General features: G+C 46.6%; 1 protein-coding gene across 1 annotated transcript in view; it reads right to left on the reverse strand.

Moving 5' to 3' along the window:
- Positions 1–213: 213 nt before the first annotated feature.
- The window catches only part of LOC109063620 (meiosis regulator and mRNA stability factor 1-like), a 24978-nt gene continuing 182 nt past the window's right edge, over positions 214–25009 (reverse strand). The window contains 25 exon segments of the mRNA XM_042725236.1: positions 214–2220; positions 2292–2387; positions 2826–2886; positions 2967–3191; positions 3857–4090; positions 4189–4416; positions 4493–4695; positions 6906–7039; positions 7125–7267; positions 7653–7873; positions 7947–8128; positions 14631–14750; positions 14881–15114; positions 18799–18879; positions 18953–19131; positions 20015–20168; positions 20244–20357; positions 21222–21322; positions 21548–21946; positions 22204–22376; positions 23564–23681; positions 23764–23966; positions 24040–24175; positions 24536–24872; positions 24990–25009. The exon segment at positions 24990–25009 is cut by the window's right edge and continues 182 nt beyond it. Coding sequence (XP_042581170.1) covers positions 1895–2220; positions 2292–2387; positions 2826–2886; positions 2967–3191; positions 3857–4090; positions 4189–4416; positions 4493–4695; positions 6906–7039; positions 7125–7267; positions 7653–7873; positions 7947–8128; positions 14631–14750; positions 14881–15114; positions 18799–18879; positions 18953–19131; positions 20015–20168; positions 20244–20357; positions 21222–21322; positions 21548–21946; positions 22204–22376; positions 23564–23681; positions 23764–23966; positions 24040–24175; positions 24536–24628 — 4158 coding nt within the window. The 5' untranslated portion in view covers positions 24629–24872; positions 24990–25009 and the 3' untranslated portion in view covers positions 214–1894.

The following is a 25009-nucleotide window of genomic DNA, read 5'->3' on the forward strand; positions in this document are numbered from 1 at the left end:
CAGCGTCATGAACATCTAGTTTAATCTAATTCGACTAAGTTCTGTGTTTAACTGCTGCAGGTAAAGACTGACGTGTCAGATCTTCTGGAAATGATCCGAGATGCAGTTCAAGACTGTTCTGAAACAGCTGATACCGGACCATTAACAGCTGAGAAAACCATCAGAGGCGCAGCGATCCTCGACAAGAGGAACAACAGAAAACAGGACACCAAATGATGCTTGTGATATTTATTATACGTGACAGAAATTTGGTCATTACATGGAAATAAAAAAAACTCCTTCCAGCACTTTCTGGTGGAGTCTAAAATCATACAAGACCTCCAGTGTCTTGAGACTGAACGTTCACGTTATTTCAAACGAAGATCATGAAGTCCAGCTGACATCACAATCAGAGACGTCTGGGTTCATTGTGGTCTTCTGACAGAAGTGAAAGAGCACACACACACACACACACACACACACACACTAAAACTGCACTCAACGAACAGAGATGTTAAAGATGAGACACACAGGTATGTCACATTTCTGCTGGGCAATAATAAATGGTAAAATATTTCCATCAACATTGTGGGGCAAACATTATGCAAACATGCATAAAATCACTGAGACACATGTACTTCAGCTCAGCTTCATCTGGTACCATTCAGAAAGCTTCCAAAAACACCCTCAACAGATGCGAGGGCCAAAGAGAGTCACCCTTAAAGAAACAAACGAATGCGTTCAACAGCCGCGATACGAGCGATTGACACGCGGTCAGACGCTGGATTCTCACGGACAGCTGACGTCTGAGTGCTTCGTGTCGCTGCCAGCCGAAACATGCACTAAACAAAACACATTTACTCAAATCAACTTCACCGTGACCCAAAGTCGCTAGCAGAAGCGGAGTCCTGCACGGGGTCTCAAGGCTGATACAAGCCATTGTAAAAGCCATCAGAGAGCCGCCGCGGAGAGCAAACCACAACCGAACGCGCTAACTCAAGGTTCAGCCAAACAACCTTGCAGCTATGCTGATAAACATCTAATTAGCACGATTTTGCCAAAATGCATAAAAAAAGTAAGGCTTGTAAAGGACCGCTTTCAAACAAGGGTTTATGCACCATGTGCATAGAACTATCAAAGCAACTTCTGGACCAAAAAATCATCTGTAAAAACCAGAAACTGCCTCGGCCTGCAGAACATGAGGGCGTTTCTCTTCGGCCCGCTGAACTTCTTCACGCAGACTCCCATAATTCATCTGGACGCCAGTGAAACTAAGACGAGTGCGAATCTCCTCCGATGAGCAGCTGAGACGATCTTAAACTAAACACTTCTGTAAGAGTTTCAGTAAACACAGACTTCATTCCCAATATGAACTTAAGCGATTCGAGACGGCAGCTTTGACTAATCAATCAGTTTAAAGGGAGGAAGGCCCTTCGGGATCTGGCTCCGGCTCTGAAACAGACTAACACAAAAGCATCTGTGAGCGTTAGAGATCTCGGCTCGGAAAAGAATAAAGTGAACTTCCATTTCATCAGATGGAGCCCATGTGCTTCAAACAACACAAATAATGTTGCAAACAAAGACACGACGGCGCATCTCAGCAGATTCACCTAATGAAGGTTTGGACGATTCACAGTTCCTGTCCACACCAGCTCAGAGCGACGTCCACCAATCAGCTGTGGTCCGTACCATTCAGGCCTCAAGCTAACGACTGATAACGAGCAACTGTAGTAATGAAAAAAAAAAACCATCCCACATGGAGGAGCGGCTAACCCTAACTCCTCACAGTGAGAGAAACACGAACACTGAAGAACACGAGCTCAAACATACAACACAGTCACCAAACTCACCACAGAACGTCCGTCAGCCTCAGAATATCATGCTTCACAGATATTCCTCGTGATATCACACAGCTTTAGACTGACAGGGCGGGAGTGAAGGAGAAATTAGCCGCTAGTTTGACCCTGTTGCGTGAGGTTCGCCGGCCGGGGCTGTCTGTGATGGGTGTTTTGTCACTCGAGCTGTGATCCGAGCCGTTCTCAGACGCCGAAGCCACGAGGAGAGCTCTGGCAGGCCTAGGCTGTCGGTCCAGAACCGGCTCTCGCTCAAATCGGATCAGATCCCTGGGCTGCAGCTGCACCGGGTCGGGCCGCAGCGGAGGAGACGGGAGGCAGGAGGGGACCGGAGCACACAGCAGATCCACAGGAGAACCAGTGCCCAGACACAGCAGCTCCAGCTCACCTGCGGGACACACACAGACCGTTAGCTCACACTGATGACGGACGCACAGGCTAACGATCGGCAGTCTTTACCGCTGGCAGGGCTGTCGGCGGATCGGGGCTCTTCATCAGGACGAGGCTCATCTGCAGTGACCACAGGACTGTCTGTGACCGCAGGACTGCCACGAGCTGGAGAACACACACACAGTTTGATTTATATCACTCAACACTAACGGCTTTAGTAATGCATTCTCTGCAAATCTAATGGATTCAAGGATTCCACATACACTACTCAGACAACATTCATTTGATTTTATCCAGATCATTGTCACACCATGCTGGACAAAAGATATTCGTTTTGCTTATAAATTCATGATCAGACGGTCAGATGTGATCCAGTTTTCCTGTCAGACACCTCGAATCACACGCAAGTATTCTCTATACTACAGCATTCATCAGATCTTCAAAAAAAAATTCAATATCTCTTTTTACGGTCCACAGAAGAAAGTCGTGCTGGTTAGGAATCACATGAGGGCTCAGATTGGTTAGCTGGTCAGAACCAAATCTCTGAAGGACTCTGACACCCCTGTGATAGAGACACGAGAGAAAAGTCAAGGATTCTGCTACCTCTCATGTCGTTCTTCAGGACGATGATCTTTTTTTGACCATGACCTTTAATCCAGACCACCTGTTGAAAACAGAAAACAGAATGTGTTCATCCCCAGACATTATTACGAGTGTGGAATCGAACCAAAGTGGTCAGGGCACCTGTGGCATGGCGGCCAGCAGCTCCTCCAGAGTCTTATAGCCGTACATCTGTGGCTGAAACTCTCGGCCGGTGTATTTGCTGAAGGCGCCACAGAACTCCGACAGGAAGATCTGGTTATAATGGTATGTGTGTAGCAGTGCACGGACGTCACGGGCGAACTGGTAAAGTCTGGTCAGCTTCACGCACTCCTCTGCTCCGCCATCATCCCGCTCATCTCCGGAGAGCTGCAGAGCAAGAGACACACATCAGCGTAGTGCTGCACACTTAACCAAAATTAAATCACAATTAGGCAAAACTGAGATTGTCATATGCATCTTGTCAGTGAAGCACTGTTCTGTGATCCGCAGTAAATCTCCATCTGAAACAAGAGAACTCCAAATACGCCATGCAGAAGAAACCCTGGAAATCCCTATAGCGCTAGCTGAATAAACAAAAGATTTAACTGCTTTCATTGATTCAACGTGACTAATAAACACACGACTACGACAATATATGGTTTACACTCGACTGATGTTACGATGCGAGTTTGAATTAAAAGCATGTTATTAAATGTGGTATTTTCACATGCTTTCAGATGGAGCAGCATTTACTACACAAAGCCGTAGTTCTCTGACAAACTACGCAAACAGCTTTCATGAATCGGAGAACAAGTTCTTCGATTTCATAATCATGCGATTAAATCATATGCAACAATGAACGTGGTTTTGCGTAGCTTTTCAGTGAACTACAGCTCTGTATAGTAAATGCTGCTCCATCTGAAAGCATGTGATGGAGATTCATTACTGATCACAGAACCGCTGTACTGAAAAGATGCCTGACTATTGCATTCGATTATTCGTGCAGCTCTACCTCAGCTTCAGGATGGACTGATCATGAACGTGGCTCGTACCTGCAGCAGGTAAGGCAAGCTCTTCAGCAGCTCGGGCAGAGAGATGAAGCCGTACTCGCAGGGGTTGAGCGGCGCGCCGTAGCTGAGCTCGTACTGCTTCCTCAGCTCCTCCACTCCGATATGATCACGATCCTCAGGAAGTGACATCATCAGCGCCAGCAGCTGAGACGTCAAGGCACGCAGGGACTTCCTGTTGATCAGCTGCACCTCTTTCCCTTTGGGAACGTCCACCACCTAGAAAGAGATACAGAGAGTGAAATATGCCAAAAATCAGCAGCAGAGCCGTGATCTCGGAGGAAGTGAGGTTGTGATCTAGGAGGAAGTGAGGTCACCTTCACCACGTGGCAGAGTTTATTGAGCAGGACAGGCAGCGTGGCGGCGTCGTAGTCCTGCAGGCGGAGGCTGTAGCCAAACGTCTTGCTGTATTCATTCAACAGCTGACTGACAGGAAGTGCTGAGTCGCTCTGGGCCCGAAGCAGCTTCACCAGCTGCGCCGCCAGGGCTTTGACGCGCTCCACCTCCGTCAGCGCCAGCAGCCGCTCCTCTCCACACTCCAGCACCTGAGACACAAACACAGCGTGTCAGAGACTCCCGCCGAGCACTCGAGTACCTTCACATCTGCACCCGTGTACAGACCAGAAGAATGTCTGGAATGGCCTCGAAAAGCTCCATGAGTTTGGTGAAGCCGTAGTAGGAGAGCTTGCACTGGCGTCCGAAGTGGTGGTGATACGTGGGGATGAATTTGCTGAAGGGCATCCGGAAGTGAGGCTGATGTCTCAGAAGGTCTACCACCTCCTTGCCAAACTGCCGTGTGCGCTCCAGCTCCTCCGCCGTCCGCTCTGAAGGAGACAGACCCGTTCAGAATGAACAGACCCTGTGCATCAGAGTCATGAGCGCAACATGCTCTACATCTAGCTCTGCTGGTTATTTTTGTGGTGTTAGCTGACTAGTCCCGCCCACAATGAAATCTCATCAAATTAGTGCTCAAAGATGGATGAAGAGAAACAAATCATGGATGTTTAGCATTCGTTACTGTATGATTCCTTCAAGATCCAGAGTGAAACCATGAAGAGAGGTACCGTCACACAGCTCAAAGCGCGCTGTTAGGTTTGTTCTGAAGGCTCAGATCCCCCCCCCGCCCCATCTGCAGTCTGGACACTAAAAGTCAGGTTTTGGGCAGTCGGAGCTGACTGAGAATATCACGTAGTGCATGATGGACACAAACTCTGATATTTTAGAATGTGATTCCATACTGCAGATCGATATCAGACACGCTTGATATTTTGAGCCGATTCTAGAACACACCATTTTCATTTTTCTTTATTGTGAAAGCCTGTTTAGCGTATGATGCACAGCTCTCGTCTGTAAACATTCATAAGGTCAGAAGGAGTGTGCTGCCTAGTGCTTTCAGTGTTTCCCACAGGATTTTGTGACACTTTGGCGGCAGATGGCGTCACATTAATTAGCATATTTATGACGTCATGATGTCAGGTTTGCGTTCAGCACCTCGGATCTGTTCTACTCTCCGAACTGTCACATACTGTTTACAACTGAATGCCCAAAAACAGCTGTTCACAATTCACAAAAACAAATATAAATAAATGTGAATTTTATTAATATCCAGGAGTCACTCTCACTTTACTCCTTAAATCCTGATTTATAAGAGTGACATCGTCTGATAAAATCAACATACCTCTACCTCTATGTGGTAAGTGTGGCCATATTGCCTTTTTTTTGCCTCATGCTGCACACTGCCTGCGTCTGAGAAACAAACTGTGCACATTAACAGACAAACTATGTTCATGTTTATAAGCCCAGACAGTCAGTAAGCGACAGGTGCTTGGAAACGCCGTTTTATACTCATTTACTGACGAGTCTGCTGCAGTACGGCCAGCTGCACGCGCTGCTTCTCTCCCGCTCGCTGCACAGAACAGACGCCGAGAGAGACGACACCGCGCTGGGGAAGTCAGACCTCGCGCTCGCACGGCAGCAATGGAGAAATCTTCCAACTGAACAGAACCATAGCTTATTATCCATAGTTTACCCAAAAAAGTCTCTATGTTTGTCAGTATGTACCTTTTATGGGAAAAAGTTGCTAAAAGGGTCTGAGAGTTTCAAAATATTGTGCTAAAGTTGGCTCGTGTGTGAGACACGGGAGCTGATGACAGGGGGCGTGGTTATTTGTGGCGGTCAACGCAGATATTGTGGTGGGCTGCCACAAATAAATCAATGTATGGGAAACGTTGGCTTTAAAGGGGTCATGAAATGAGAAACCAAATTTGCCTTGATCTTTTGGAATATAAGAGGTCTTTGTACCATTAAAACGTCCTGCAAGTTTCATAGCTTAAGACGTCCTCCCCATTATAAACGAGCCATTTATTTAACCAAGCTCTAAATACAGCTCGTTCTGGACCCATGGTAAGAAGTGACGTCACGGTGCGAAGTGACGTTCCAACCATTTGCATATGACGGCCTCCAGCACAAGACAACTACGCTCATTTCGTATCATTGTCGCGCTGCGCGTGTGTTCAGTCGACGGACAGCGAGTGGGTCTGTGTACAGGAAAATTACAATGCCATGCAGATGTGCTCAAACATATAAGGTTTTATCATTGCAAGAGCCATCGCTTCGAATGCATCACCCGCTACTAAACAGTTACGCTCAATCCACAAATGTTCTGGCTGGGGGTGTTAATAATTGATCCATAGGCACTGTCGTTAGCCAATCATAACAGCGGGCGTTAACACTGAACTCTTAAAGGGGAAACAACCCAAAAACAGACTGTTGGAATCAAAGGATGAGAAACAGGGTGGGAAAATGTCATAATTCACTACATTTTAAAAGTTTTTTTTTTTTAAAAACTGTAGTAATACTATAATTGCACCTAGGGGACCATAATAATAAAATAAAAAAACCCATGTCATGACACCTTTAATATCGGTTCATAAGTTGTGTAATGTATTCCAGCCGTGAGTTTTACACTGTTGCAAGGGTGATACAGCACACAAACAAACCACAGAAAGTTCAAGCCTTCGCAGCAGTGCTTCACCTCTCTTAGGAACAGAGATGAGCGTGTCACCGTCCTTCTGAGAGACTGTGATCGTCGTGTCCGGAATCTCAGCCAGCAGGTCCATCAGATCACACATCCCATAATCCACCACCTGCCAGTTCCTGGAGAAACACCTGACACACACACAGAGTTCAGGATGAAGCAGAGACACCTCACGCTCCAGGAGCACACAGAGACGGCCGCACCGCACCGAGTCACTAGTGATTGGTATGCGTGAGGTAAGTGATCGATAGCTGTTTACTGGCCTGAAACTTCAGCAGCTTCAGCAGGTCTTGAGTGAAGCGTTTGATCTGAGCGCGATGGGTCAACGTCAACAAACGCTTGGAGCCTAGACCCAGGATCTGTGCACGCACACAATCACAAAACTGGCTTAAGATCACAGGGAACTTCAAACAAATGTTGAAACTTTGAACTGCGGCTGCGTTTACACTTGCATTAACATGTAATGTAAATGTAAATGCAATGCAGCCATCATGTTACGTCACACAAAACCCTGCCCCTCTCTCTCACAAACTGTCAGAAAAGTGAAGAACACCAGGTGCGCTAGAAAACTTATTTCGATTTGTAAAATGTCCCGCAAAAAGTCAGTTGATGTGGCCAAGTGTAAATGCGGCGTGTCCTGACAGACTGATGATCTGATCTGCTCGAGCAGTTCACTGTGGTCATGTTAATGCCTCGTGTAAATACAGCCTGTATGAAAAGATGTGCTTGTGTTTAGATTCAGACCTGCAGCACGTGAGGAACGGCCTCCAGCAGCTCCAGCAGTTTGGAGTATCCGTAATCAGACACACGGCACTGCTTGGCAAAATGGTGGTGATACGCTGGGATGAACTTTGTGATGGGCATCAAACAGGACGGCTGGTTCTTCATCAGATCAATCATCTCTCGGCTGAACTGGATCAGCTGTGGGTTCCCGACCGGACTCTTACTGCGCTGCAGCCACGGATCTGACAAACACAGAAACACACATGGGCCTTTTCTCTTAGGCAGTGATGATGGTGAAAAAACACACACACCTACCTGCGTTGGGTGGCGGGGGTTTGTTGTGAATCCACTTGATGATCTTGAAGCCGTTCTGGGCCGTTACGATAGTGACTCCAGGGATGCAGGTGATGAGGTGCTCTAATGGGACACTTCCCTCCAGCTCCCCCTCCTCTGCTACGGCTAAAGGACTGAACTCTGCTGCATAGCATTCTGCGAAACTGTGAACAGAGACATGTAATGTTCACATGTGCAAGAGGTTAACGGACCAATCAGCTTGACTGCACAGACACTACTGGAAGAGAACTGAGCTGAGCTGAACTGATGGTTTTCTCCAGAGCTGCTTAAGAGGTGAACTGAACTTGTTCCATAATTGATGAACTTTACATAGTAATTGAACTGAATCAGCAATGAACTGACTTTAACCCTTTCACATGTGACAGCGCCCATTATTTTACAATGTATCACCTGTTTCCATGGTGACAGGTCACGTGACAACGCAGCCACAACAGATGTGCATGAGTGATGTATCGCTTTCATTTCTCCTTTCTTATTCAAAATATTCACAAACATGTTAGCTATATTATGAAATATCTGATATTCCAATTCTGCAATATGTGCAAGTAAATGTAGTGGGTAGTTATAGTTCGTTTGAATAGCGGTTCATTATTCAAACGAACATCTTTGAAATGACCATGCTGCCATGTTAATTCATGTTGAGCTGTAGGATTTACAACACATACTCATGCTCTGTTCTTAAAAGACATTAAGGGTGTGTTCACACTTGTAGTTCGGTTCGTTTGATCCGGACCAAAAAGGAAAATGATATATTTGGTCCTGGTCCACTTAGCATTCACAATGGCATTTTTGACAGCGAACCTAAAGACACAGTGATACGTTCAAAACCTGATTGGTCGGCTTGAATGACATATATATAGTGACAGAACTCACCGAACACCACAAACAAAAGGTGCATTAGAGTTAAACATACGCTGTAGGTGTGTGATATCAAAGCAACCATTAACCGATCGCTCTACTCAGCGCCGCTTTAAGCTGAACACACCAAATGCTGTCTGCTGGACTAAGCGAGCTCATTCTTGCATGCACATATAATTTTATTTTCACCACCTGCAAACAAGCTCAAAAAAGAAAAAAAAAATCACTTTACCTCACTGTTGCTCCACGTTTGTCAAATCATTTCGCATAGCGTCGCATCTTGTCATTACTTCCTGTTTTTGCTTCATTTAGAAGTATTTGGTCCGTGTTTTGAGTTCATATATCATTCGATCCACACCAGAGTTCGTTTGGAAGCGGACAGAGACCCATCTTTTCAGTGGTCTTGGTCTGCTTGTTTGGTGTCACCAGGGTTCGGATGGCAGCGTTCACACTTATTCAAACGAACCGCACCAACAGAGCAATCTCACCAGGATTTGTTTTAATCGAACCAAACATGACAAGGGTGAACACACCCCAGAAAGCATGTTTCTGATGAACTGGGAATAGAATACAGTAAATGTTATTAGTGGCAATGTGTATATGAAAAAAAGTTGTTAAATTATATTTCTAAGATCATTATTGCCACTTCCATAGACATCTGTGTACAGTCGTGGCCAAAAGTTTTGAGAATTACATAAATATTAGTTTTCAAAAAGTTTGCTGCTAAACTGCTTTTAGATCTTTGGCTACGTTCACACTGCAGGGCTTAATGCTCAATTCCGATTTTTTGAAAAAATTTGATTTTTTTGCAAGGCCGTTCACATTTCCAATTAAATGCGACCTTTTGTGATCTCCTGTGTGAACGTGAAATGACCCAGAAGTGACCCGCATGCGCGCAGAAGAGTACTCAACGGTCAATGACGTCACTCGTTGTTTGCGGAAGTAGCTAACGTTAAACATGGATGTCAACAACAGTGTAGTCAACAGCGGAGCTCTTTTTGCAATATTAAAGTTATTTTCCCAACGGAGCCAGCACAATTACCAATCTTCTCGTTTTAAGAAGAAAATTAAAAAGAAGGAGGAGAGCAAGGTTTTTGGCCATGGCGTTTTTGTGGAGCAGTGTTAGCAACGTCGGTACAGAGAAACGTGTGGGTGCGGAGTCGCAGCCAGGAGTGGTGGGATACTGATGTGAGTGGCTTCTATCTTCTTGTTCCCGCCTACTTCAACGCAGAATTATGACGTTTGTAGCGTATCAATGACGTACGGGTCGGATACATGTGGCCTGGCCGTTCAGACGGAGGTCGCATTTCAAAAGATCGGATACGTATCGGATTCAGGACCACATACCCAAGTGGCCTGGGTCACATTTGAAAAGATCGGATCTGTGTCGTTCAGACTGTCATGAAAAGATCAGATACAGGTCGCATAGGGGCAAAAAAATCGGAATTGGGTTGTTTCAGCATGCAGTGTGAACGTAGCCTTTGTTCCAGTTGTTTCTGTGATGTACTGAAATATAATTACAAGCACTTCATACGTTTCAAAGGCTTTTATCGACAATTACATGACATTTATGCAAAGAGTCAGTATTTGCAGTGTTGGCCCTTCTTTTTCAGGACCTCTGCAATTCGACTGGGCATGCTCTCAATCAACTTCTGGGCCAAATCCTGACTGACAGCAACCCATTCTTTCATACTAACTTCTTGGAGTTTGTCAGAATTAGTGGGTTTTTGTTTGTCCACCCGCCCTCTTGAGGATTGGCCACAAGTTCTCAATGGGATTAAGATCTGGGGAGTTTCCAGGCCATGGACCCAAAATTTCAACATTCTGGTCCCCGAGCCACTTAGTTATCACTTTTGCCTTATGGCACGGTGCTCCATCGTGCTGGAAAATGCATTGTTCTTCACCAAACTGTTGTTGGGTTGTTGGAAGAAGTTGCTGTTGGAGGGTGTTTTGGTACAATTCTTTATTCGTGGCTGTGTTTTGGGGCAGAATTGTGAGTGAGCCCACTCCCTTGGATGAGAAGCAACCCCACACATGAATGGTGTCAGGATGCTTTACTGTTGGCATGACACAGGACTGATGGTAGCGCTCACCTTTTCTTCTCCGGACAAGCCTTTTTCCAGATGCCCCAAACAATCGGAAAGGGGCTTCATCGGAGAATATGACTTTGCCCCAGTCCTCAGCAGTCCATTCACTATACTTTCTGCAGAAGATCAATCTGTCCCCGATGTTTTTTTTTTGGAGAGAAGTGGCTTCTTTGCTGCCCTTCTTGACACCAGGCCATCTTCCAAAAGTCTTCTCCTCACTGTGTGTGCAGATGCGCTCACACCTGCCTGCTGCCATTCCTGAGCAAGCTCTGCACTGGTGGCACTCCTGGTGGCTGAATCCTCTTTAGGAGACGATCCTGGCGCTTGCTGGACTTTCTTGGATGCCCTGAAGCCTTCTTTACAAGAATTGAACCTCTTTCCTTGAAGTTCTTGATGAACCTATAAATTGTTGATTTAGGTGCAATCTTAGTAGCCACAATATCCTTGCCTGTGAAGCCATTTTTGTGCAACACAATGATGGCTGCACGCATTTCTTTGCAGGTCACCATGGTTAACAATGGAAGAACAATGATTTCAAGCATCACCCTCCTTTTAACATGTCAAGTCTGCCATTCTAACCCAATCAGCCTGACATAATGATCTCCAGCCTTGTGCTCAGCAACATTCTCACCTGAGTTAACAAGATGATTACTGAAATGATCTCAGCAGGTCCTTTAATGACAGCAATGAAATGCAGTGGAAAGGTTTTTTTGGGATTAAGTTAATTTTCATGGCAAAGGAAGGACTATGCAATTCATCTGATCACTCTTCATAACATTCTGGAGTATATGCAAATTGCTATTATAAAACTTAAGCAGCAACTTTTCCAATTTCCAATATTTATGTAATTCTCAAAACTTTTGGCCAAGACTGTATTTTATAAATTGTAAGTGTATTTTTTGCTAGTACATATGTATTTAAATGCCTTAAACCTAAAATAAACAATATATAGTTGAAAACACTGAACAGTTGTGACATGAGAAGCGCTTAGCCCCAGCCAAAACACAAAAGCAGATTTAGCAGCTGATCACTTGAGGCACCGGTCACACATCGGTGTGTACTGTCGTACACGCACTCTCATGAATGCGTGTACGACAGTAAGTGGAAGTTACACAAAACTGTTTATATAATTTTAAATATGGACATTTTTCTTACAAAAAAAAGGAGGCCTTTACAGGAGGCCTTTATTCACCCCCCGGAACTAGGGTTGAACGATTAATTGCATTTGCGCTAATATTGTGATGTGAAAAAAATGTGATTTTTCAACAGCAGAGGCTGCGATTACACTCTGTGACGTGCGAGAGTGAAGAGGTGTGTTCGACATCAAAGTACAGCGAGAGAAGGCATAAGGAGACGTCCACTCTCTTATAGCTCTCTCAGTACTTTGATGACACACACCGTTCGGTCAAGCAGTGCTGCTTCAAGTCGAACACATCTAAACAGTCTTTAGAGGAAGCATCAAGTTGGCACGCTACAGTGTTGCCAAGTCCATGGTTTGGGGAACCCCTCCAAAAAACATGTATTTTACCCCCGGAACGCAATTTTTACCAGAGGACCCCCCTCAAAACGCAATTGGGCGGGTTTTATTGTGAAAACCTGGCAACCCTGGCATGCTTCACGCGGAAATGTTTGAAAGGGTATATGAACGTACTTCAAAACGGCACATGGAACAGTGTTAGGGTGCATTTCATTAGTGAAGACTTCGACCTCAAGATAATATATATAATAAGGTAATATATACATTCTTATTTATTTAAAGTCTGTCTAAAGTTAACAGACAGGGTTTAAGAAGTGCAGTCCACATGTTTATTACAGTGAAATACCTAAAGTAGCGTGGTAAAGCAACAGGGTTAGGGTTGGGTTAGCTGTTTATATTTCTGCAATCTACTTTAGTTTGTGTGATCTGTTACTGACTTTCATGTTTATGTTTACACCAGGCTTGTTTGTCAGGGCTTTATGTTTTCATAACTACTACATGCTTACAAGGTTGGAAGTTCAACAAATCAGTCAATATACTACTGTGATGCAAAACATGGACTTTCATTATCATTTTTGAGTGAACTAACCCTTTAACACTGTAAAGCTGCTTTGAGACTATCTGTACTGTAGAAATAAAGGCGACTTCGATGAAATGACAGCTCGTGTGTGAGTGTAAAAGTGTGTGAATGTGTGTGTGATTGTAAATGTGTTTGAGAGTGTAAATGTGTGTGATTAAGTAAGTGTGAGTGAGAGTGTGTGCATCAGTGAGTGAGTGTGTGTGTGTCAGTGAAAGTCGTGACATGGTAACCCATACTCGGAACTGGTGCTCTGTATTTGACCCATTCAAGTGCACACACACACACACACACACACACACACACAGCAGTGAGAAGTGAACACACCGTGAACACACACCCGGAGCAGTGAAAACACTGAAACACACACACACACACACACACACACACACAGCAGTAAGAAGTGAACACACCGTGAACACACACCCGGAGCAGTGAAAACACACACACACACACACACACACACACAGCAGTGAGAAGTGAACACACCGTGAACACACACCCGGAGCAGTGGGCAGCTATATATCCAGAGCAACTGGGGTTCAGTGCCTTGCTCAAGGGCACTTCAGTCATGGGTATTGAGGGAGGAAGAGAGCGCTGTTCATTCACTCCCTCCCACCTACAACTCCTGCCAGCACCGAGACTCCAACCTGCGACTTTCTGGTTACAAGTCCAATTCTCTAACCATTAGGCCACAGCTGCCCCAGTGAGTGAGTGTGTGTGTGTGTGTGTGCGCGTGTGTGTCAGTGCCAGTGTGTGAGTGTGAGTGCGTGTGTGCAAGTGTATGAGTGCCTGCCAGTGAGTGAAGTGTAGTGACATAAAGCCAAGTATGGTGACCCATACTCAGAATTGGTGCTCTGCATTTAACCCATCCAAAGTGCACACACACACCAGTGAACACACACACACCATTTATGCTGCCCGGTGCTGTGTGTGTGTTTGAGTGTGAGTGCGTGCGTGCGTGCGTACCAGTGCCAACGATTGAGTGTGTGTGAGTGAGTGTTAGTGTGTGTGTGTGTGTGTGCGTGCGTGTGTGTGAGTGCCAGTGCGTTAGTGTGAGGTAGGTGAGGGTGTGTGTGTGTGTGAGGGCGTGCCATTGCCAATGTGTGTGTGTATGTGTGTGTCAGAGTGAGTGTGTGAGTGTGTGTGTGTGTGTGTGTGTGTGTTTGTGACATATCAGGACACAACTTTGTATAATGTCATGGGTATGACACAGGTGTTACAAGCAGAGGGTGACTTATGAGGACATAACCCATGTCCCCATTTTTCAAAACGCTTATAAACCATACAGTATTAATTTTTTTGAGAAAGTAAAAATGCACAAAGTTTCCTGTAAGGGGTAGGGTTAGGTGTAGGGTTGGTGTAGGGCGATAGAATATACAGTTCGTACAGTATAAAAACCATTACGACTATGGGATGTCCCCACTTTTCACAAAAACGTGTGTGTGTGCCAGTGCATGAGTGTGTGTATGTACGTGTATATATATGAGTGTGAGTGCTCGCGTGTGTGTTTAAATAAGAAGTAGCCTGCACATATTACGAACAACCTACCGTGTAGCTACGGCATAGTTTCGACGCAGAAGTATAAATCAGCCTTAAGAGTGAGTGTGTGTGATAATGTGAGCGAGTGTGAGTGCGTGTGTTACCTGAGCAGTGGTACTGTTCCCTCGTGACTCTGCAGTAAACCGTGGACATGAGCAGCCAGAACTTTCAGAGACACCAGAACAAATGGGATCATGTACGAATCCGGATCAAAATCAGATTCACTGAAACCAGAAGAGAAACATCATGAGCTCAGATCTTCTAGTCCAAAAAGAGTTTTTACTGGAACTAAACTGCAGAAACGACTCGTTCAGAAACCTAGAACTTAATGAATACTGGAGTGTGCAGACTGACCTGAAGTCCTGCTGAGTGCAGTGTCGTCTGCAGACGGGCTCGTGGTACTCCAGCTCCTCGAACAGAACCGGACTGCCGGTGTTGGAGCTGTTGTGAGAGTGTGCGGATCCTAGCGGGCTCTGCCGGGCCTGAGTGCTGGACAGCAGACACACGAGCCGCCTGCCGCCCTGTTCACGCACACACACCACCTCCGGCAGCCGGTACAGGTCACTGACCACCAGCTTACGACCGAACCTGCAGCACACACACAGCGGTCAGCACTCAGTCACACACACAGCGGTCAGGACACAGTCACACACTCCCAGAGTGCATCTTCAGTTCTGCCACACACGTGCAAAGCGCACGCACACACACACGCGTTTCAGACGGCGCACGAACACAGAGTTGGATCATCTTTTGCATCTCCTCCTCATGTTTGAACAGACACATACACAGAATTATGTCAATAGTACCCGTCTCGACAATCATTCTCGTAAACGCAGTCAGTTATGTTTTAAATTAATGTATACAGCTGAGAAAGAAACCGGATGTGTATCATTACACTGGATCTGTGCAGTCAGATTTAAAGGGACTATAAATACATGCTGCTGAATGTGTAGCTAATGTTAATCAAACAACAAAAACAGTTATAACAAAGATTAATCTAAATTTAATTCATACAGTGAACAATGCGGTGTTATTTTACACTTAATTATTAAATTTCTGTACCTGCATACTACCATTTATTTTATCTATGCTTGTAAATTATGGGATGATATTAGACTCAAAATGATTAATAGATGCACGCATAATTATCCATGTACTGTATAAATTTTATACATCTATCTTACTAACCACAAACAAATGCCTTTCAATTTGAGTGTGTGGAATTCAGGATTTAATGATTGTGCAGCGATTTGTACAAATACAGACAATGTTTGCGAATAAAAATGTTCTGTTCTGAATTAATAGATCATAAATTGCTCATGCAAAAAGGTTAATTTGGATTTTGAGACTTCATTTCACAGTTTACAGTATTTCACGGCTGGTCTGAATACCATTTTTTGAGCTTCGAAGCTTGGGGAGTAATCAACACCGAATATTCGACTCTTCGGAGGGAGGGGGCTGGACACATTCTTCTCTCGAACACCGTGTCTACACCGGACCCGAACGGCGCGACAAAATACAAAAGAACCTATTAAGCGGGATTTATATTTTCGCCTGGCTCTGCTTCGGCGAGCCTCCTCTGACTGCGCGCGCACCTTCACAAACGGTGTCTACGGCATGCGCACACTGCTGCTGCGTTCTATTTACGATGTACTGACACAAATTTCTTATGATTTTCAACACTCGCATTGTCGCGTCCGGTGTAGACACAGTGTAATAAAGGCAGGAATCGCTGTGTGTTTGTCTGTTTGCATTTTTATTATGTCGAGAACCGTACATACAGTAGACTTCACGCGTGGCAGGTATTTTGCTGCGGACCCAAGGGAGTGCAGCGTCGCATTTTGGTGCAATATGGACACGCCACACGTTCAGAATGAATAAATTTTCAATAAACTACAGAACAGCGCGAGCCAAAAGTGGCGCACCTCACGCGGGCAGGGCTTATATGCTCCGAGAACAGACACTGCACTAGTGATACAAAACACACAGGTCTAAGAGCAATACTTTTAATATAGACAAATTATTATTCGGCTGGGCTACTGTACATTTTTTTTTTTTTGACTGCCGTATAAGCGTATAAGTATTTTCCAAGCAAATTAAGTGCACGTTTCAATCATGTGTAAAATGACTGATTAACATGTCGGATAAAAGCAGTTTGTTATTTTTTTTTAGTGCTGTCAAACAATTAATCATGATTAATCACATCCAAAATAAAGGTTTTTGTTTACATATTATATGTTCGTGTACTGTGTTTTTTTATTATGTATTTATAAATACACACACATACAGTATATATTTTGAAAATATTTACATGTATATACATTTATATATTTATATTATTACATTTTATATTATAAATAAATATATAATATAAGTAAACATAGCATATTTTTCTTAAATATATACATGCATGTGTTTGTATTTATACATGCATAATAAATATACACACTACAAACTCATATATTATATAAACAAAACTTTTATTTTGGATGTGATTAATCGTGATTAATTATTTGACAGCACTATTTTTTACTATACTATTACTATAGGCGTACTACTTACAGAACGTGCTGTTGTGGGAGGCCAGTTTCAAATCGCATATTTGGCACACTGCCTTTGTCTTGTCCTCACTCAATTTAAAGTGCTCCAGATGAACTGAATCATGATGTTCACTCTTGGGCGATTCATATTCAAGTGTGAATGAGAACTGTTTTGTGGGGGATGCCAGGTGTTCGGGATTTTTTTTTCTAGAATATTCAAATCTCAAAATTGAAAATCGAATGCCAACCCACCGAATGAATATTCGAATAATGGAATATTCTGGTCCAGCCCTAACTCAGTCACACACACAGCGGTCAGGACACAGTCACACACACACAGCGGTCAGGACACAGTCACACACACACAGCGGTCAGGACACAGTCACACACACACAGCGGTCAGGACACAGTCACACACACAGCGGTCAGGACACAGTCACACACACAGCGGTCAGAACACAGTCACACACACACAGCGGTCAGGACACAGTCACACAGCGGTCAGGACACAGTCACACACACACAGCGGTCAGGACACAGTGACACACACACAGCGGTCAGGACACAGTGACACACACACAGCGGTCAGGACTCCAGCGGTCAGGACACAGTCACACACACACAGCGGTCAGGACACAGTCACACACACACAGCGGTCAGGACTCAGTCACACACACACACAGCGGTCAGGACACAGTCACACACACACACAGCGGTCAGGACACAGTCACACACACACAGCGGTCAGGACACAGTCACACACACACACAGCGGTCAGGACTCAGTCACACACACACAGCGGTCAGGACTCAGTCACACACACACAGCGGTCAGGACTCAGTCACACACACAGCGGTCAGGACAGTCACACACACAGCGGTCAGGACACAGTCACACACACACAGCGGGGTCAGGACTCCGTCACACACACAGCGGTCACACACACAGCAGTCACACCACACAGCGGTCAGGACAGTCACACACACACACACACAGCGGTCAGGACTCCAGCGGTCAGGACACAGTCACACACACAGAGCGGTCAGGACACAGTCACACACACAGAGCGGTCAGGACACAGTCACACACACACAGCGGTCAGGACACAGTCACACACACACAGCGGTCAGGACTCCAGCGGTCAGGACACAGTCACACACACACAGCGGTCAGGACACAGTCACACACACACAGCGGGGTCAGGACACAGTCACAGCGGTCACACACACAGCAGTCACACACACAGCGGTCAGGACACAGTCACACACACACACACACACACACACACAGCGGGGTCAGGACACAGTCACACACACAGCGGGGTCAGGACACAGTCACACACACACAGCGGTCACACACACAGCAGTCACACACACAGCGGTCAGGACACAGTGACACACACACAGCGGTCAGGACACAGTGACACACACACAGCGGTCAGGACACAGTGACACACACACAGCGGTCAGGACACAGTCACACACACACACAGCGGTCAGGACACAGTCACACACACACAGCGGTCAGGACACAGTCACACACACACAGCGGTCAGGACACAGTGACACACACACAGCGGTCAGGACACAGTGACACACACACAGGGTCAGGACACAGTCACACACACACACGGGGTCAGGACACAGTCACACACACACAGCGGTCAGGACACAGTCACACACACACAGCGGTCAGGACACAGTCACACACACACAGCGGTCAGGACACTCACTTCCTCTCGTACGTCTCTGTGAACTTGTAGAGAGGCAGGCAGTTGGCCGGAGCGTCCTGCAGGATGCTGATGATCTCGGAGCTGAGGAACAAACACAGTCACTTCTACGACAGAGAGACCGAGCACAGAAGCAGAAGCAGAGCATGTGTGTTACCTGAGGCAGGTGAGAGATTTGTTACTGGCTCCGGTGACGAGAGACACGTGAATCCTCTTGCTGCCGATTTTATAGCGCTGCAGCAGACTGACGGCGCCGATGGCCTGCTGGAGCGAACTCATGTGCACCCGCGCCTTCAGCTGATAGTCAGTGTGAGGACTCAGATCCACACTCTTCACCTGCACGCACACACACACACACACACACACACAGACACACAGACAGACACACAGACACACAGACACAGACACACAGACACAGACACACACACACAGACACAGACACACAGATACAGACACACAGATACAGACACACAGATACAGACACACAGATACAGACACAGACACACAGACACAGACACACAGATACAGACACAGACACACAGACACACAGACACACAGATACAGACACAGACAGACACACAGACACACAGATACAGACACAGACACACAGACACAGACACACACACACAGACACACAGATACAGACACACAGATACAGACACACAGATACAGACACAGACACACAGACACAGACACACAGACACACACAGACACAGACACGCAGACACACAGACACAGACACAGACACACAGACACACACGCAGACACACACGCAGACACACACGCAGACACACAGACACAGACACACAGACACAGACACAGACACACAGACACACAGATACAGACACACAGATACAGACACACAGATACAGACACAGACACACACACACAGACACACAGACAGACACACAGACACACAGACACAGACACACAGATACAGACACAGACACACAGACACACAGACACACAGATACAGACACAGACACACAGACACACAGACACACAGACACAGACACACAGATACAGATACAGACACAGACAGACACACAGACACACAGATACAGACACAGACACACAGACAGACACACAGACACACAGATACAGACACAGACACACAGACACAGACACACAGACACACACACACACACACAGACACACACAGTAATGAAGCTGTGTTTCCATGCGCTCAGGTTTTGAATTTCTGTGAAATGTGACTCACTCTGCCGTGTTTAGCAAAGGTGTCTCGCAGTATTTGCTGCAGGTCCTTGCGTGACATCCTGTAGTCCAGATTAGTGACCTGAACGTTCACTCCATCAGAGAAGGGCTCGTCTGCGCAGCTGCTGGGGGACGGAGCGCTCAGAGGAGACGAGCTCCTGCAGACCGACCCACACGTGAGCAGAACGCCTGAGAGCTTTACACAGCATTTGAAGATCATGCGACTCACTTACCGTGATGACCATGAGCTCTGAGAGAGCATCATGGGACTGAAGCTCCGCTGCAAACTTAGTTTACTGAACGCTGAAGGAGTGCTGACCTGAAACGGCTGCACAGGAGAGTCCCGCCTTCACACACACACAAATAAATCCATCCAATTACAATCTCACATAATAATAATAAAAAAGCTCAGAGAACAATAATAATCTTTCATACAATGCCTTTTAAAGAGCAGGTCATATGGTATTTTAAAGTGTCCTAATATTGTGTTGGAGTCCCATACAACAGGTTTAAATGCATCTAAGGTCAGAAAACATTGTAATTTTCACAGAATATACATTTAATATTAGAGTCATTTGCCAATTAATAGGAAATGATTCATTCCAAGCAAGTTTGGAGCAAACCCCTCCCTTCCTCAAGCCTACTCTGCTCTGATTGGTCAGCTGGCCAAGCCTGTTGTGTTTGGCACAGAGAGGAGTCCGAGCCAGTTAGCCAGCGCTACCATTGACAAAGCACCTTTACATAAAACAATATAGTGCTCCAATCCGTTCTTATGACATAAAATACAAAAACACTTATGCAAGCGAATCGTGCCCACAGCTAAAGTTTAGCTGCTAAACTGTGAACACTAGGTGGATACATTAGCCGAGTGCTAACGTGACTAACTGATGAAACAATACAGTTTGTAAACCAAAATATGTCTACTGTAATGTTTGAAGAACGACGCTCTGTCTTAACTTCTAATCAGAACGCAGAACAGTATCTCAGGAGCACCAGCCTCGTCTCTCCCCCATTAACCCTATAACTGCCGGAGCAGCACAATAAACAGCAATTTCACAATGATTATAAAGTCTGTGTGCTACACTACATTCTTTAATTATTAAAGTGTCTCTCTCTGTATGTATGTCTGTGTGAATGTCTGTCTGTGTGAGTGTCTGTCTCTGTCTGTGTGTGTCTGTGTGTGTCTGTGTGTGTGTGTGTGTGTGTGTTACCTGTGGCTGCGCTGTGCGGGCTCCGCTGGTTCACTGGCTGCAGACGGGATGGTGAGACTCTGAGGAGATGCATTCGCAGGATGGGTCGCAGCACTCACAGCCTGCAGCAAACACACACACACACACAGCTAACTTTAACACACGCCAGCACACGGCCGGTTCCCAATGAGGCGAGAGACAGGAGTGTGACGGGAGACAGACGAGGACAGAGGAAGATGGAGTCTCAGCAGCGGACGGCGGCAGGCGAGCAACGCAAGCAGCAGCACAATGAGAAGAGCAAGCGTGCGATTGGAGGATGACGGGGAGGAGGCGGGTACACAGCTGACCTGGGGGAGGGGCCTCATCACAGGGCTGCACGAGGAGGCGTGGTTATAAGGGCTTCTGCCGTGGCAGGAGCGAGACGCCCGCAGGCGCCGGGGCGAGCGGGGCTTCTCCACAGGCAGGAACACCGCGGAGGCGGCGGGGGGGCAGCGCTCCTCTTCCTCCTCCGGGCCGTCCGGAGAGAAGGACAGCACGATGCGGTGGCCCAGCACGTCTTCGTTCTTCATGCGCTTGCGGGCGCGCTCGGCTGCCTCTGCGCTAGAGAACCGCAGCACGGCGCTGCCGCCCGACACGCCCAACACCTTCCCTCCACAGTTAGTGGAGAGCCGCTGAAGACGGTTGGCCACCGCTTTGGCGTCGCGGTGCGTGGGGAGGTGGTGCACAAACAGAAGACTGAAACTGGGCTGAGGAGCAGACACACAAACAGCACTCTGGGAGATCTGAGATGGTGCTGGAGTTCAGCTTTAGGCCCACAACTCTCTACAAATTCTCTACAAAAAGAGCGTGGAGTCACAGCTTTACGATCACATTATACACAGCAGCCGCGTCCAAACACACTGCTCTGTCTCCGAACAGAAACACCAGCCAGCTGTTCTCTGCACTCATCAAATCAGGGTTCAAATGCAGTCAGGAACAGAGGGAGTGAGGTGTGGCGGCTGACCTGAGATTTGACGACCATCCCGGGAGGAAGGTCCGAGACGAACTCCTCGAAAGCGGCACACATGTGCGCATGCTGCAGCAGGGCAGACGAGGCCTGGCTCTTGTGGACCAGAATCACCTGGAAGCCGTGGCAATGCCGCAGGTCACTCAGCTCACTGGCGAAGTTCACGTCCGCTGCGTGAAGGACAGACAGAAAGCTGCTGTTATGAAGGGTCGATTTCGTTTTTTCTCACAGCCAATGCTCCCTCCAAGCTGCATGTGTGCACGGCCACACACTTGACGTCGCAGCTGTGCAGAAGAAATAATATGCAGCGCACAAAACAGACTCAAAAAAGTTTGGAAAGCCATTTGATTGAATGCTATTAAATGCAAAATAAAGTAGTCAACATTTGGAGCGGATCAAAGCCTTTCATCAAAGCTGTCCTAAAACCAAAACAATGCCTGTTCTTGCCTTAGCACAACTCTGATGAACTGTTTTGATCCTCTTCAAATGTTGAGTTCTAACTGCAATGCTAGAGTTAGAACCGGTGAACAAAGTTTACAGGTTTCATAGAAAGAGAATGACGTGCTCCAAATCAGTCGCACAGAACCGTAACAAAGCTCTGACACATTTACAGTCACACAGATGCAGTAGTGTGATTCACATGTTCACATTTCCTGAAAATATCTATCAAAAAGGGAAATTATGAACAATAACTGCTTAATTTTTTCATATTAACTAAATTATTTTATATGGAATTATATTATTAATTGGTCTGTCAGATTTATTTTATGATTTTTAAAAATTTCTGTGTAAGTAACAGCGCTATAAAATACTTTCTCAGGTAACCTAAAACGTGCATCATTTAGTTACATCAAGGGTCAAATCAAATATAAATAGCACATTAAAGTTAAAAATTACACACTTTTTTTGTGCGCATGCTGTCTGGTACAAAGTGCTCGGGTGGCCAAAAATGTCTGCTGAGCAAGAAAACAAAAAGGACCATTGCTTACAGCTGACAGTGTTTGTGACTGAATCAGTCATAACAGTAGCATGTTAAGCTACTTTTAACAAATTACACGTTTTATCCTTTGGTAAATTGTTGTTGTGATTTATGAGTGTGTTTTTTATGTTTTTGTTGTATATTGTATACTTTTACTATTTGTTGCTGCCTTCTTGGCCAGGTCACTCTTGTAAAAGAGATTTTAATCTCAATGAGTTTAACCTTGTTAAATAAAATAAAATAAAAAATAAAAAACATTGTCTCTAACACTTCTGAGTCCGATGGGCCACTTCTGCTGTTGTGTGTAGTCCATGTAAAAACAGCTCTTGGCGAGTGAAGCAGTGCATCCCTGTGTGTTCAGGTCAAGCAGACACGTACATGAAACAACGATGACTGTGGCGGGAGCGGCGTGCGTCTCTGCGAACCGCCGGAGACTCTGTCGCAGTTTGTCATCTGCTGCATTTTTGGCGGTGGCATTAATGTGTGCGACGGTCACCTGAGCGGGAACAGAGCAAGCCGTGATTACCGGAATAACGGAACACCAATCACGTGGCAGTGATAACGAGCGTGGCACACACCTGGCAGTTGTTGAGCTCCTGGATGACGGCCTTGTTCTCTTTGTTGATGTCGCAGACGCAGATGAACTCGGCCTCGCGGTGTCCCTGGAAGAAGCGCTCTCGGAGCCTCTGCACCACGGTCGCCGCCGAGCGGCCGCTGGGAACCGCACAGTTCTCGATGTCCCAGAACACCCCGATGGGCGGCAGCGCCTCCTCCGGAGCACCTGCGGACACAGAGCAGCGCTCGTACACAACACACAGCACTCACAGCTCGCTAACAGCAGCACAGGTACGGACCGTATTTCTGCGCCGTTCTGCCGAGACGGACCCCCAGCAGACCGTCGGGCGACGCGCTCCTCACGCCGCAGCCGTTGCATACAGGGACGGGCGGAGGGATGTTCGGCCAAACCTTCTCCGAGTCCACATGTACACTCTGAAAGCAGAAGAGACGGGGGTCAGACTCGACCGCAGGGTGAACGCAGGCTCCCGTCAGGTGAAGCGGTGTCTGAGGAACGAAGCGTGCTCCCAAAAACACTCGGCAGCGGTGCGATCCACCAACCTTCCTCTAGCGGTCCTGCAGACAGTGAGCGTGCAGCGAGTGAGAGCAGAGGTGAAGGGGTGAGGACGGGTCACCGAGAAGGAAAGAGTGCAGAGCGCAGGTGTGTGCGCAGCAGTGTGTCCCGCAGCCGGCGGGGGTCTGCGCAGCCGAGGGGTGAGGAGCACACAGATACAGAGGAAGACCTGCTCTCTGCTGCAGCTGGACTCTGGCTGCGCAGCTGGAACACAAGCTTACGCTGAGGCTGACCGTCTGCGCATGCGGCCCGGTGCTGTGGAGGGGGGGCGGAGGCACGTCCTTCAGCTCCGGAACCGGCTGCCGGACCTCCATGGAGTCTCTCTGGAGAAACACAGAACACCACACGAGACTCAAACATTCAGAGTCCCTCTCGGTCCTGACGAGATTTCAAACAAGCGTCTCACCAGAACACCATCACAGCAAGAAACTGACGCAGCCGGCCGCCGCTCGGTCAAATCAGAGCTAACGGCGCTCACGTGAGACTCTCGTGTACGGAATCTTTCACCGCTTTCTGTGTTTGTTTTTTTGTTTTGTTCCGCGCTCTTCCCGTCAGTCGCTGTTCCCGGTTTCGTGGAAACATTGCCATACACATTAGATAATAATCATTCGTGACGAACAGAACACACAATTTAATGCTAATCTAATGATACATTTTGAAATAAACGCCGCTCACCGTCTCCCGCCGGCCGCAGT

The sequence above is a fragment of the Cyprinus carpio genome, chromosome B6 (genome assembly GCF_018340385.1).
Source record: "Cyprinus carpio isolate SPL01 chromosome B6, ASM1834038v1, whole genome shotgun sequence".
Classification (NCBI taxonomy): domain Eukaryota; kingdom Metazoa; phylum Chordata; class Actinopteri; order Cypriniformes; family Cyprinidae; genus Cyprinus; species Cyprinus carpio.